Genomic DNA, 16,672 nt, shown 5'->3' with positions numbered 1-16,672 from the left:
AGATGCTTGCATCATTGATCCACCAGCCTTGTTAGGCAACAAAGGCCTCAAGTAAATTTGACCCTATCGGCCGAACTGTCATCCAGATGACTGGCTTTAAAACAACTATTGCCTCACCCCTCCCTTCTCATTCCCTCTGTGCTGCCCCTAAAGTCTATCCCATGTATTTGGATTCCAACTCTGTGTTCAGTCCAGAAAACAGGGTCCCCACTCGTCTTTGATACAGTGTAAAAACCAGAGATCAGATGGATGTTCCCCTTTTCCTCCATGTGATAATCAACAGTGTAAGAGTCCTGGGCTCTCAGAGTCATAAAGCCACACTACAAATCAAATTTTTTTACCACAAGTACATTCTAGCAAAACTGCCTCTTTAGCTATAAGTCAAAGTAATTGGTTAATGCCCTACTTATTTCAAATAAAACTCTAGCTCAGGGAAAGAATTTGGACTGCTCCTTGGAATTTATTGTGAGCAAATTTGACCTTTTATTTTACCCTGCGTAAGGTGTTTGTGACAAACCTGTGCCCAGATTTTATAGTATCCATTAGCTATCTGGTGACTGAACCCATTTATTCAGGCTAAGCTGGAAAATAAACTTCTTTGGCCCTTCTTTGTGTAATTTGAGAAAAGGGCTTTATTTTTATTACTTTTTGCTTGATTTGTAAAGTTAAAATGGAAATTTCATCCAGGTAATTAGTCATTCTTTATCTTAATTTTAGATTTAGTGTCTATTAGCCTTTATTTGATTTTGCTTTATCATACATGTTATTTTATTGCATTTTATGTAGTCAGCCAGCACAGCTGAAAAATTTGCCATTTACCTTCCAGGATAAACTGAAATGCCAGTATCACAACGGCATTTCATAATATAATTTAGAGCCATTTTGCTGTGATTTAAATATTTATATTCATCTTTGGCTACTGTGAATTGGAAACTGCATGTACTATTCACAGACTCCTGATTAGTACATTATTACTTTCATTACTAAGTAATTTAAGAAGTCATTACTGACATCATGAGTGGCTATACCAAAAAGACCTAGGGAATTCTTAGAAATAAGCTTAAGGTTGGTTTCACTACCCGAGCTCTTATACTTTATTGCCCTGTACTACCTTGTATGGCTGACGGAGTAGGATGCTCTGTATGGGAAGCACAGAGGAGTATGTGTCTGGATATCAAATCAGGGCAGCTTATTTTGAGGAAGTTCTTTTTCCTCCCATTATTATTAACACATGTACTTTCTATTCAACAGAATCACTGTTTCATTTTCAGCCATGCCTGGCAACATAAAACGAAACACACAGGTTTATATAACACTACACTCCAAAACTGTGAGGCCCCTAAAGTGTTTTTTTTCCAATTCCTCAGTTATGTTAGAATTTTATATGGGACTTGAAACAAATAAAGAAAAAGAAAAAAAAAGAAATGAAAGGTAAAATAGTTTCAGAGTTGTAGCCTTATCCTTTAAGCCATAACTGAAGCTTGTGGAAGTGAGAAGGTGAGAATGGTCTGTACTTTTTTTCCCTCGGGCTTTATGTACCATCAGCTTATAAAGGCATACAGGTTTGTCTTTTATTTTATTTGGATTAAGATATATGCCAAAACTCTGTTAACAGAGAAAGATGTTTTAAGTATAGGTTTTTCTGCTTCTCTTAGAGTCAGTTGACCACTGGGGAATAAAATCAATCCTTTCAAGGTAACTAAAAGTCTCGGGAAACTGCTTGTAAGTAATCATCCCCCTCCAATCCCTTGAAATTGTAAGTGGCTATCAGGAATGCACGGTTATGGCTTTCTGGTTGAATTTTGCCAAGTGAAATCACAGATACTAGCATATGAAAATAAACACAGTAATGCATCAGCATAATAATAATACTAGCAATAATGATAGCTAACTCATACACAGCACTTACTATGTTCCAGGAACTAAACACTTAGTTAATAAGCACTTATTCTAAGCACTTTACTTATATTAACTCTTTTCATCCTCACAGCGACTTATGACGTAGGTACCATATAATAAAATCTCCCACCTGCCTTTTTGAGTTATAAGCATTCACTAATAATAGAATTCTTCCTTTGTGTTTGTTCCGTTGCTAACTTCCTGGTTTCCAAGGCAATGTGCTTCATTCCAACAGCTTCTGGTATTTGATTTTGTCTATTTTTAAAGTATTGAATAGTTATCTTTGTTTAAAAAAAAAAACTTGGACTGTTCACATATGTCCAAAAATTTGTTTGAAAATTTCCTATTCTTAGCATTATAGTATAATATAGTCAGATGGATGGTGGCAGCTATACCATAATTTGTGTACCTGGGGGTTTGAAGCTTTGAGGTTAATTCGTATTTACTATTACTTGGCTAACCTCACCTCTCACTTATATTCATGGCTTTCCTTACAAAAGCCTCAGGTTTTCAGCACCTTAGTTTGAAGTATAGATCCATCTCTATCATCAGTGATGAACCTATTGGGCCTTTAAAAAAAAATACTGTGCTGTGATTGTGTCAGCATTTATTTTTACATTTTTTATTACTGAAAATTTCTAACAAACAAAATAGTAGAGATAATAGTATAATGAACCCCCAGCTTTAACACTTATCAATGTACAGCCAATCTTGTTTTATCTATATTCCACATGCTACTAGATTATTCTGAAGCAGATCTCAAAAATATCATTTTATCACCCTGGTGGTCCTTAACAAAAAAAATATTAAAATTCTTGATCTCTATGAGTAGTTTCAAGAAATTTTTGATGACATATTTTAAATGTAGTACATTTAAATTGTCATAGTTTATAAACTACTACTGGTCTTAAATGATTTTAATTTAACTTTTTATTCTTGTTTACTAGCTTACTTGATCTTTTAAGGTCAATATGGGAGAATACTATTTAGCTAAAATATATGCTAACATTTAATTTCAATTAATTTTTTTATAAAGGACAGAAATATATTTCACAAAGTCTCTAAAAGATACAGTGTCATCTTATATCACTTATTTCTGGATAGCCAGTTGGTATCTACACAGCAGGAGTTCTTAGCTGCCTGGCTTTAGTATTCAAATAAGTGAGACTGTTTTATAGCCCTGTTTTGCTCCCCCTTATGTACTCAACCTCCCAAGTTAATTTCAACTAGTCTTCTCTGCCAAAGGAAGAGAAAACCCTGGATTGGGCTTCCTCATAAAAAGGACTGGGGAGTATACTTCTCAACCTCTATTCACTTCAGAAGTCTTACCACCACTTTCAGATGATTTCTCAACCCCTTTCCTGAGGACAGATCATTCAGACTTTAAAGACTACATCAGCTCCAAGATGGGGAAGAGGAAACAAGGCTATCTAAGCCCCATCTAATCACTTACCTCCTTATTTCAAACTCATCAACTGATCACAATTTCAGTAGGATGACAATATTTCAACAGTCTCATGGCATTCATTTTAATTAAGGGATCTGACAAGAGAAGTGACTATCGTTTGGAATTCTGCCTGTTAGAAAAAGAAAATGGAACATTTTCCACTCCACGTCTACTAAAACAAAGCCTCACGTTAGCCAGAGCAAAATGTCTAATACTAACCCTTGGCAAGATCATAATGATTCATGTGTACTGTGATGCAAGTTGTGATTTCATTTGCCTTTAACCTGTTGTGGACTTTATTCTGCATCTTTCTCCCTTAGGAGGTGACAAAGGTCTTTGCCAGTTAAAGCCATGGCATTGCTTACAGCTCTTGGCACCAGGCAGCTCCCATGAGCTCACCCAATCAGCCAGTTTCCTCATATTAAATAGGGAGTGAGACCCTACTCCATCTCTACCCTCCTGTCCCCACTTACCTTCCCAACTCCAAGTCCTAAGCATTCCTTTCCATTTTTTCCTGGTTCCTGGTCTCAGACATACCCCTTTTCCCAGGAGCCTTCCAACTCTTTTCCTCATAGATCCACAGCCTTTCTCACAAGTCGTGTGTCTTAGGAACAACTCATAATTTTTTTGTTTGACTTTAGTTAATTTACCTTGTGGCTTAGTTGTCTCATCTCTAAAAGAGAAAAAAAAATAACTTCTTTAAGAACAATATACAAGTGAATTGGGTTTTTTGTAGGGCCTTTAGTAATGGTATATTTTTTCCTAAATACTGAAAATGACATACAGTGACCAAAGTCTCCTATTAATAAAAGCTACTTTGCATAGCTTCACAATTACTGCTAATTCCAAGTTTTAAAAGCAAAATATTAAAAATATTTCTTCAAATTTTAAAATTTCATTTTAGTCCTTTCTGGATCAAAGTATTCTAACCTTTTTAGAGTCTACATTCTAGACTTTATTTTAGCTGAGGTAGAACCTGGAATCATGAACATTCTATTCTTCAATTATTAAAAATATTATTACATATATAACAACAAGAACATGTATAATGAATATTTACTGCTGCAAATTCTCATGTATTGAGCAACAACAGAAAAAGAATTGCATCTGTCCTCTTCTTCCTTAGAAAGCAAGCCTTTAGAATCAGATTTCTCCACCCTGCTCCAAGAATTTTATTCACGTTGAAACAGCACAGGAATATTAAATAACAGAGAATGTTAACTTCTCACTGGACATAACTGTGTAATTTTCCTTTCCCCCTCTTCAGATGAATCCAAGGCAGTGGAGCCATATCTCTGAAAGTGCCAAAGACCTAGTACGCCGCATGCTGATGCTGGATCCTGCTGAAAGGATCACTGTTTATGAAGCACTGAATCACCCATGGCTTAAGGTACATGAGCTCATAGGTGGCCATCTACACTTTGTTTAAACAGTTCCAGTGACAGGAATGCATTGTTCTGTAAGGTGCCCCTTTCCACCCTTTTTTTTTTTCCTGAGCATTTTTTCATTACAGTTTTGTTCATCTTATCTGCTGTTTCTGTACATCCTCTGTAAACATCTAAGAGGATGTACCATTTGAGTGACATTCAGCTCTCATCACAAGAGGGTACAAAAGCGGATTAAGGCAGAATCCATCAGGGAGGAAGGCCTATTTGTTCTCTACCAACACATGTTCCAAAGATGTGCAACATGAACAACGGAAATAGCACTCAACTGTGTGATAATTAAAAAGTGATTATCATTATTTTGGGTCTGAATGTATACTTCATAGCATTATTTTTATTTCAGTAGATACTAGATGTGGGTTTATCGTCTTAGGAAAAAGGCAGATTTTAAAAGTTGTTTTCATATCCCATCCTGCTGATGAAGTATTAAAGGTATAACTTGGGACTTCAATGAGACAGTACTATTTGATGAAGACATTACACTGCTCAACAGTTCCAGGAAATTCTCACTTTACATGTGAGAAAACTAAGCCTCAGAGAGGTTAAGAATCTTGCCCCAAGTCACGAAAGTTGTCAGTGGTGGAACCAGGATTTTAATTCAGCCTGCCACACCCACTTCCTTTGTACTCAAGATCCTATCTAGTTCACTTACTCAAGGTCACCCGCTCTTACCTGCATCATCAACTTCCTATCTCTGTTGGATCTAACAAGCTACAGTTTATTTTTATTACACACACACACATCTTCTCCTGACCTTACTACCCCCTTCAGCTTCTACCCCTATTCTCTGCTCTCCTTGACAGCAAAACTCCTAGAAAGATTTATCTCTACTCACTTTCTCCAGTTTCTCCCATCTCTTTGTCTTGAACCCACCCTAGTCAGGTTGCAGTCCTACCAACTCCACTAAAATAGCTCTTGTCAAGTCACTGCTGACCTTCACATTGCTGAGTCTAGTGGCCAAATATCAGGTTTCTCCCTCTTGGCATATCAGCAACATTTGACATCCATCCTTCCAAAACACTGTCCTCCCTTGGCTTCAGGACACCTTGCTCTCCTGGTTTCCCTTCTACCTCTCTGGCTGCTCCTTTTCAGATGGTGCTGATTCTTTCTCATCTCCCCCCACCAGGTCTTCACAGTGGGGTGCCACAGCCCCTCCTCCTCCTATCTACACTCAGACCCTTGGAAACCTCATCTAGTTTTAATGGCTTTAAATGCTATCTGTACACCCTGAATTTATACCTTTAGGCTAGGCCTTGCCCCCTGAGGTATTCTTAATTTAGTTTACAGTTTTGCTCCCCAATACCTCTCTGATTTCACCCCTTACTACTCTCCTCTTCTCACTTTGTTCCTTCACGTTGGCCTCCTTGCCGTTCCTCAGCAGGCCCATACTTGCCTCAGTGCCTCTGTGTTAGTCGTGCCCTTTCCCTAGAATACTCTTCCCCAAGGTATCCTCATGACTTATTCCCTCACCATCTTCAGGTCTTTGCTTAGACATCAGATTCTTAGTAAGATCTTCCCTGACCACCCAATTTAAAATTTGAGAGAAGGAATGTTCCCTGCCACCAGTATTCCCTATCCCCCTTCCCTGCCTTAGTTTTTTCCATAGTGTTGGTCACCATGAGACATACTTATATTTTACTTATTTGTTTATCTGTCTACTCCCATAAAATATAAGCTGCATAAGAGTGGGAATTTTTCACTCTTGGTTCACTTCTGTATAGAACCTTTGAAAGTGTCTGACATGTAGTAGGTGCTCATAAGTATTAGTTAATGATTTAATGAGTGAATGAATGAATAAATGTTCATACTACTATACCATGCTAACTCTCCAGAAATTATACAAAATAATAATGTATATTTAAACATAGATTAATAATGTATCTTAACAGCGATGACAAGGAATAATAATATTATCAAACAGTGTTGAGATTCCAGTGGATCTTGATTCTCCCTTAAGAATATTACTTCTCACATCTGCATTCAACCCTCTGATACTTGGTTCTAGTTATTCTTGACTTGAATTTCCCCAGTTGTAGCTATTCCTGAAAAGAGTAAACAGTTCTGAGATACTTTCTTGTACTTATTTTCTCCCAGAAATAAACCATTTGGGGGGACTCCTATTTTTCCTTTGCCTCTGTTTCTTTTTTTTTTTTTTTTTTTTTTGCCTCTGTTTCTCATAATGGGGATCTTTTGTTTGTTTGAAGCTAGTTTAAATGCCAAATAACAGTGAAAATGGCAGCCATATTAGTCATTTTTAAGATCCTTTAGAAAATTTGGCTTTCATTATCGTGCATATCTTGACTAATAACATTTGTTTTTGGAAACCCTTATCCCTGCAATGATTATAGTTCTTTTTCCAAATAATCTGAGCTTAATACACAATAGATTTCTGGCACCAGAGAGACAAAAGACAAAAAGTGTCCATTACTTAAATGAAAAAATTCCAGGAAGCTGTTCGAGCTTAGTGTCACATGCCATGTCTGAACTACAGTTTACCTTCACTGCAGTGTGTTATCTGAAGTTGGAAGAATTCAATGAGAATATTATCTAGCTGATGAGAACAGGCTTATATTTCAGTACTTTTCCATGTATACTTTTAAATCATTTCTGTGCATATAAGTGGTGGTAATTTAGCAATGGCTAAAATTTAAGCCATGGCTTAAATATGAAAAACTCCTGAATAACTGCAATGTAGAGAAATAAAATGATAAAAATCCTTGTAATGAAGAGTACCCAAAGTCATGATACCATTGTTTTATGTCCAAAAAAATTATTATTTCTTTGGCAAACCACAAAAAAAGTCCTGTTCAATCATACCATCTCAAAAGGGAATTTGAGTAAATAGACCAATTAACATGTGGATGTCTTGTGGTTGTTAAATTATATGTATTTAACACTTTAAATCTAAATTAGTGCTGTTTCCCTGACTTCAGACTATACTACAAAGCTACAGTAATCAAGACAGTATGGTACTGGCACAAAAACAGAAAGATCAATGGAACAGGATAGAAAGCCCAGAGATAAACCCACGCACATATGGTCACCTTATTTTTGATAAATGAGGCAGGAATGTACAGTGCAGAAAGGACAGCCTCTTCAATAAGTGGTGCTGGGAAAACTGGACAGGGACATGTAAAAGTATGAGATTAGATCACTCCCTAACACCATACACAAGAATAAGCTTAAAATGGATTAAAGACCTAAATGTAAGGCCAGACACTATCAAACTCTTAGAGGAAAACATAGGCAGAACACTCTATGACATAAATCACAGCAAGATCCTTTTGGACCCACCTCCTAGAGAAATGGAAATAAAAACAAAAATAAACAAATGGGACCTAATGAAACTTCAAAGCTTTTGCACAGCAAAGGAAACCATAAACAAGACGAAAAGACAACCCTCAGAATGGGAGAAATTATTTGCAAATGAAGCAGCTGACAAAGGATTAATCTCCAAAATTTATAAGCAGCTCATGCAGCTCAATAGCAAAAAAACAAACAACCCAATCCAAAAATGGGCAGAAGACCTAAATAGACATTTCTCCAAAGAAGATATACAGACTGCCAACAAACACATGAAAGGATGCTCAACATCATTAATCATTAGAGAAATGCAAATCAAAACTACAATGATATATCATCTCACACCAGTCAGAATGGCCATCATCAAAAAATCTAGAAACAGTAAATGCTGGAGAGGGTGTGGAGAAAAGGGAACCCTCTTGCACTGCTGGTGGGAATGTGAATTGGTACAGCCACTATGGAGAACAGTATGGAGGTTCCTTAAAAAACTAAAAATAGAACTACGATATGACCCAGCAATCCCACTACTGGGCATATACCCTGAGAAAACCATAATTCAAAAAGAGTCATGTACCAAAATGTTCATTGCAGCTCTATTCACAATAGCCAGGAGATGGAAACAACCTAAGTGTCCATCATCAGATGAATGGATAAAGAAGATGTGGCACATATATACAATGGAATATTACTCAGCCATAAAAGGAAACGAAATAGAGCTATTTGTAATGAGGTGGATGGACCTAGAGTCTGTCATACAGAGTGAAGTAAGTCAGAAAGAGAAAGACAAATACCGTATGCTAACACATATATATGGAATTTAAGAAAAAAAATGTCATGAAGAACCTAGGGGTAAGACAGGAATAAAGACACAGACCTACTAGAGAATGGACTTGAGGATATAGGGAGGGGGAAGGGTAAGCTGTGACAAAGCGAGAGAGTGGCATGGACATATATACACTATCAAATGTAAAATAGATAGCTAGTGGGAAGCAGCCACATAGCACAGGGAGATCAGCTCGGTGCTTTGTGACCACCTAGAGGGGTGGGATATGGAGGGTGGGAGGGAGGGAGACGCAAGAGGGAAGAGATATGGGAACATATGTATATGTATAACTGATTCACTTTGTTATAAAGCAGAAACTAACACACCATTGTAAAGCAATTATACTCCAATAAAGATGTAAAAAAAAAAAAGATGGTTAGACAGCACTTTGAGCTCATACTGAAGAAATACATGTCATTTGTAAATAACTTAGGACTGCTAATTAAGACAGAATCCGACTAATTCCTTCAAGCCATCTTCTACTAGAAACTTTTTTAAATTTATGTGATTAGGGCTTCCCTGGTGGTGCAGTGGTTGAGAGTCCGCCTGCCGATGCAGGAGACGCAGGTTCGTGCCCCAGTCCGGGAAGATCCCACATGCCGTGGAGTGGCTGGGCCCGTGAGCCATGGCCGCTGAACCTGCGCATCCGGAGCCTGTGCCCCGCAACGAGAGAGGGCACAACAGGCTAGAGGCCCGCGTACCGCAAAAAAAAAAAAAATGCAAAAAAATTTATGTGATTACTTAGATAGTTCTCTGGAAATGCAACTATCAAGGCAAGTTTATTATAACTTCCTTACACATTCTGTCTACTCAAATCTTCATCTAGGCCCAGCTAGCAAACCAGGCCAAGGGACAAGTATTAAGAGTCACTCAGACCTCTGGTTTTTTTAAAATGCTATTTCTGAGAAGACTCAGAGCCACAGAGAAGTCAGGAGCCATCACAGTATGACTCCATCTCCTCCCACATCCATGCTGGGCAGGACTTTTCAGCACATCCCAAGTTTCCTGGGTTTTGCAACAGCCCAGGGTAGCTCCTTAAATCTGCCGTGCCTACTCTCTCAACAGATCTAGGCACTACCTAAAGGGAGTTTGCCAAGTCACAGTCTCCTTTGTGGTCTGTGAGTTCCACGAAGGCAGGAGAGTTCTCATTCATATTTGTATTCTTAGCACACAGAGCACACTTAACAAATATTGAACAAAAATAAAGCCTCAGTCCTGAACTGCATTCTACAACTGCTCCTTGAACTCTGTCCCATCCTGCTATCAGTTATCACAAGCTCTGCTGTTCATTCTCCCATTTCTGTCCTGGTTTCACCTTTGAGACTGTCCTCACACTGTTATCTTTGCTGCTTGGCTGCAATTCTGAGTCTCTGTGCTAGAGATACTGGTTCCAGAACCCTGAGGAAGCCTTCTCCTGGTTTGGCCTGCCACTGGACTCTATGCTGGTCCAGGATTGTCACAGCAGCCCAGCCAAGATATATCTGGGAGAGGGGTCAGCATCCCTGCAAACTTCTTGGATTGAGACAACTTTCATCTGAGCTACGTTATTGAAGAATTTTCAATCTAAAAATAGGAAAGCCCTTCAACCCCATTCCTCATGCCTCCTTGTCTTGTGAAAGAGATCGTGAACCACCCACCAAGAAAGAAATAAGAAAATGGCAATGAAATCAGACTGAATGAACAGAGGGAGTAAGTGTATCCACTGAAAGGTTGGCATTGAGCATTTGGAATTTAAAAGACCAAAAAAAGTCTTGGTTTTACCTTTTTTTTTTTCCATTTTCAAAATGTTTCGGTGGCTAAAATAAGTTATACTTTGAATTCACTTAAGAGCAATGAATGTTAATATATTAGAAGTTACTTCATGAAATAAGGACAATGTCTTCAAAATACTTCAAAGTAGTCATCTGAATATTTGACAAAAATATTATATTTTATTAATCCTGTGTTTAAATGATTGCTTAATTACTTAGTATTTTCATTTACACTAGCCAGAAGTGATTACTTTCCACATTTTAGATTTTTCAGAGTAAAAATGATACAATCTTAGACTGGACTTTAAATTGGCTGTAAACTGGGTTTTTTCACACATAATTTGTGAATATAACTGATGATAGCTACTCTTAGGTATTTATCCCAAAAATGTTACATTGGGGGTCCTTGGGGGCGAATTCTGATCTTTATATTCACATTGTTGGCCAGTAATAAACTGACATTTAGCCTAAAAAATAAATAAATAAATAAATAAATAAATTAGTGCTGTTTGCTGTAAATATTCATTCCAACAAAAGTAAGACCAAATAAGATTGTAATTTTCTTATAAACGACCGAGCTCTTTTCACACCCTTTGTAGCCTTAATATATTATAGACTCCAAGTATGTTGACTATGATAAAGATGAAAAGGGTATTTATATTAGGCTAATCAATTTGAATTTTGGAAAAATCAATCAACACCAATTAAATGTATATTCAGCATCTAGTGTGCACAAGGGACAGTGAATCAAGTACTTCATTAAAGTGTAAGACACGTTGCCATAGACATTTTTCTGAATTCATATCATATTACTTTTAGTTTCAGGTAGGACTGTTTAATACAGAAAAATATAATTTTTTTCTTTTGTCTCATTTTTATAATGCTTTGAGGTTGTTATTATTTACTTGTTTTCTGGTATGAGGTACCTTAACAGACTTTTTTTTCAATCTTGTGATTTCATCTGCTTAGAAAATACCAGAAATCATAATTTAAGCATAATTTTATTAAAAAAAATTTTTTGACTGTGTCCTTATCTCTCTCTCCACTTCACCTTAGTGAATGGTGAGCAGAAGAGGTGTTCACTAGAAATAGAGTTCACAGTCTGCTATGCACTAAACTTCCCAACCTATTAGAGAGAGAAAGGCATAGTCAGCCCATGAAATGAATTTTCAAATGCTGTTAATATAACATAAAGAAACAGAAAGATAACTTCAAAGAAGTCACACGTGAGAAGCACCTCACAAGAATACAGAAGTATGAGCCCAGGAAGACTAATGGGGGGCATGAGAGGTCACTGTAGGCCAGCACTCCAGAGAGGGCTGCACGTAACATGTTAGTAGGACTGAAGGGGGCTCATGTGGGAGGTACAGAGGAGCACAGGAAAAACATTCTAAGTGTTCAGGGCATTCAGGGGTGGGGTCAGGGAACACTGGCATAATACAAAAGTCAGCTATTTGAAGGGTTGCAGTAGTAGTAGCCTGAAAATTTGGTTTGAGGGAAGAATATATCTAGAATGCCAAATTAAGTACTTTAGATATTAGGGTATAGAGAGTTAAAAGCTACTGCAAGCTTTTGAGCAATGATACAGGGCAAGCAGTATGCTCATATAATTCCTATGGACACTGTGCACAGGTGGGTTGCCTGTCGGGATGCAAGCAGTAGAGGCAAAGAGATCCTATAGAAGCTGGGCTGTCCAGTTAGGAAGCGACAGGGGCCTGGAGCAGGGAGTAAAAGTGGGAGTGGGAAAGAAATACCCAGACCAAGAGCGATTAAGGAAGGAAAATTGATGAGGCTCAGTTGAGTGATTCAAGATATTCAGAATTAGGAAGCCTGTAGAAGGGTTAAACATATAGAGTGGAAGTGATTTATTTTAAGCTTTCAAAAATTAAATTTAATTTAGTTGAGATTTTCTTGGTTCTTAGTATGAAGAGTACTTCTGGATATTGTGCTGCACATTTTTAGTATTATTATGTTATGAGACTATGATTCTTATTTAAATCTTCTATTTTGGTAGGCAGTTAACCCAATTAGATTCAGAACACATGTCCTAGTCCACTTCTATGGGCTGTGATTCAAATGCCAATTTCATTTTCAATGCCTTTGCAATACTCATCTAGTCTGTCCCACTTGTATGCTACCCAGAGGCTCATTTGGAACCTGGGAGGTACTTCATAAACCATAGTTTAGTCTCAAAGTTCTTGCTCTGTTGGTTGTCATTGGTTTTACACATGGGTATACTAGGGATGTGCCAAAGCCCCTCCTTCCCCAGCTACCTCCTCTTTGTAATCCTGCCCCTGTTCTCTAGGGGTGGGGTGCCACCTCTTTGCTCTTCTTTGCTTCAGGCAGTGCTGGTTTGGTGGAAAGTGTTCTGAGGGGGAGGAACTTGGCTTCTTTCATGGTGATCCCCTGGAATGGAGTGGGTGAAGTCAAAAGGGTTCTGTCCTGCAGAGCCAAACTCTTCTCAGTCCTTTGGCTAAAGACAGGGGGCTTTTCTTGGGAGTTTCCAGGTTGTGGGCTGCTCTCGCACCCAGGTGAAGATATGTTAGGAGGCCAAAAAAACACCTCAGATATATCACCACAGAATCACACCTCTGAGTCCTAGGGTCCCTCCGCTGTCGGACTTCTTTTCTCTAGCTTTCAATCTTCTGTTAGCTGCTTTCACTTTTGAGTCATTCATTTCCTTGTTATCAAGACCTCTTAACTAAAAAAAGTAGACTTTGGAAAAAGAAGAGTTTATTCTGTGGATTGGGGAGTGCTTTAAAAAAGCTCCAATGCCTGTTTCTGGCTCTAGAATCCAGACATGACATGTATCTTTCAAGCCGCTTTCCCCAGGCCCTGTCTCTCCCTCTCCCTCTCCCCCTCCCTCCCCCTCTCCCCCTCTCCCTCTCTCCCTCTCCCCCTCCCTCCCTCCCTCTCTCTCTCCCTCCCTCTCTCTTCCTCCCTCTCTCCTTCTCCCTCTCTCCCTCTCTCCCTCCCTCTCCCTCCCTCCCTCCCTCCCTCCCTCTCTCCCTCCCTCCCTCTCTCTCTCCCTCTCCCCCTCTCCCTCCCTCTCTCTCTCTCTCTCTCTCTCTCACACACACACACACACACACACACACATACACACACACACACACACACACACACACACACACACACGGCATCAGCCAGAGACTTGATCTCAGTTGTACTATCTGCAAAGAGAAAGGGAATGAAACCCCCCTTTTTCTTAAAAAGCAGTGGAAATTTTTTCTGTTACATTTGCCTAAAATGTTGAACAATTTCATTTTAAGTGAAATTAAGTTAGATTTTAGCCTCAGTTCAGTAGTAGTAATAAGGAAAGACCCCCTACTAGCTCTGTCCAATAAGAATTTTCTGCCATGAGGGCAGTGTTTATATCTGCACTGTCCAGTGTGATAGACACTAGCCACATGTTGGCTGTTTAGCGCTTGAAATGTGGCTAGTACAACTGAATATTTAATTATATTTAAATATTTATCATATTATTATATTTAAAATATCTAAATATATCTTACCTAGTGGTTACTGTACTGGACATAGCAACCTTAGACTCTCTATTCAAAAACATGCTGTAAGTAGGTTCACCTTTTTTGGAAATGAATAAAGTGAGTAAGTTTTAAAAATTAAAAATGTGTTACAGATTTGTTCCTCTGTAATTCTCACTGTTCTATTTTTAACCTTTTTTCTTATGTAATAGGAACATGTTTTCATTTAGAAAATAGCCAAGATTATTTAGTAAACTCTTTGTTCTCACACACACACTTTAAAAAGCTCCTAAACTTTTTTATGTCAGAGATTTCCATGTCTTGACTAATAAAAATGATTATTAAAACTCAGGGAAGGGCTTCCCTGGTGGCGCAGTGGTTGAGAGTCCGCCTGCCGATGCGGGGGACGCGGGTTCGTGCCCCGGTCCGGGAGGATCCCACGTGCCGTGGAGCGGCTGGGCCCGTGAGCCATGGCTGCTGAGCCTGCGCGTCCGGAGCCTGTGCTCCGCAACGGGAGAGGCCACAACAGTGAGAGGCCCGCGTAATGCAAAAAAAAAAAACTCAGGGAAACCAAACATGTACCTATACAGCATCTCATTTAATCTTCATAACAATCCTGTAAGATTAGTTTGCAGAAAGGCACAACTGATACTGAGAGAATGTAAGGTCATACAGCTAGACCTAAATGACCCAGAATTTGAACAAAAGTCTTTCAGCTCCTAGGCCGTTGTCTTCCTACTATACCATGCAGTACCTTTTTGTTTGTTTGTTTTCTTCTTGTTGTTTATAAAATCTTCCCTGGGGTTTTTTCCCCCTGTATTCTATCATGATACAAAATAATTTTTATTCAAAAAATAATGTAAAACCCATTTTGATGTTTGTTCTTCAGTGTACATTAATTAAATATCACCAGACCTAACACAATTAAAATTTGTAATCTACAAGCAATAACAGAAATCCATGAAAAGATTCCATTGCTTGTTCTAAAATAGTAATTTTATCCTTCTCTCTGCTAGTTAATTATTTGATAAGTTCTTATGTCTTCTGTACTGGTGAACCTATTTTGGCTCAGTGCAGGAAAAGGATGTTAAGCCCCTAAAGATAATGAAATTATTTATAAGATGTTTAGCACATGGAATCTAGCAGAAATAAAAATTGGAGTCATTTTGACATTTGAGTGTTGTATGTGTACTCAAGATTATCATTTTGCTCTCCAGGGAACTTTTGTTACTATTAGTCATTAATACAGAAAATAAATTTTCAAGTGTTTGTATTCATTCCTTAGGAATTTTCACTGATAATAAGGTGAAGCGTTGACAGGACTGACTGTAAAATCCTACTTAAATTCAAAAGTAAATTTTGTAAGTACATGATACCAAAATATTTGATTTTCGAAGTAGTTCACATACAAAGAGAAATTTTAGTTACAAAATAATAATAATGTGATCTTGGACTTAATTTGAAAATATTATATGGTATCCAGATGGCAAATAAACACATGCAAAGATGGTCAACATAATTAGTCATTAGAGAAATACAAATTAACACCACAACGAAATACCTATACACATATATATCAGAATGGCTAAAATCAAAAAGACTAAACACACCAAGTGTTGGTGCAGATGTTGAACAACTGGAACTTATACAATGCTATGGGAATGTAAAATGGTACAACCACTTTGGGAAACTGTTGGGCAATTTCTTAAAAAGTTAAACATACTCTTATAAAATGACCCAGCCATTTTACTCCTAAGTATTTACCTAAGAGAAATGAAACATATATCCATACAGAGACTTGTACATTAATGTTCACAGCATCCTTATACATAATAGGCAAAAATTGGAAACAACCCAGGGTCCATCAACAGGTGAATGAATAAACAAGTTTATGGTACATCTATACAATGGAATACCCCTCAGCAATAAAAAGGAATGAACTATTGGTACATGCAACAACATGGGTGAAGTTAAAATATTTAGGCTGAGTGAATGAAGTTGGACAATAATTAACATGTACTGTATTATTCCATCTATATAAAATTCTAGAAAATGCAAACTAATCTCAAGTAATGGGAGAGTAGATCAGTGATTGCCTGGGGATGGGGAAGGGGATGACAGAGACACAAGTAAGCTTTTGAGAGTGATGGATATGTTCATTATGATTGTGGTGATGGTTTTATGTTTATATACATATGTCAAAACTTATCCCATCGTACATGTGCAGTTAATTGTATGCTAATTATACCTCAGTAAAACTTTTTCGGGAAAACAAAACAAATTACATTCAGAGTCTATCTCCCTTTCACCCTTTTTATTGTTTCCATCTGGTTTCATCTACCATCATCTCTCCCCTGGATTACTACAATAACCTCCTAACTGGTCTCCCTGCCTTTTTTTTTAAACCCTCACCCCCTTCCAATCTATTCTCAACACAACAACCAGAGTGTTCCTCTAAACTTGTCAGATCACGTCACTCCAGCTCAAAAACCCCCCAGTTGCTCCATCTCCCACTCAGA

General features: G+C 38.0%; 1 protein-coding gene across 6 annotated transcripts in view; it reads left to right on the top strand.

The window, feature by feature from the left end:
* The window catches only part of CASK (calcium/calmodulin dependent serine protein kinase), a gene marked incomplete at both ends in the record, with an annotated part of 397,099 nt that overhangs the window by 263,083 nt on the left and 117,344 nt on the right, over positions 1-16,672 (top strand). For all 6 annotated transcript variants that reach the window (XM_079727526.1, XM_079727525.1, XM_079727522.1 and 3 more), the window contains one exon: positions 4,614-4,736. In XM_079727526.1, coding sequence (XP_079583652.1) covers positions 4,614-4,736 — 123 coding nt within the window. The remainder of the gene's footprint in view (positions 1-4,613; positions 4,737-16,672) is intronic.

This window comes from Hyperoodon ampullatus (assembly GCF_949752795.1).
Source record: "Hyperoodon ampullatus genome assembly, chromosome: X".
Classification (NCBI taxonomy): domain Eukaryota; kingdom Metazoa; phylum Chordata; class Mammalia; order Artiodactyla; family Ziphiidae; genus Hyperoodon; species Hyperoodon ampullatus.
Note: the sequence above shows the minus strand (reverse complement) of the source record. Positions and strands in the feature narration are given on the sequence as shown.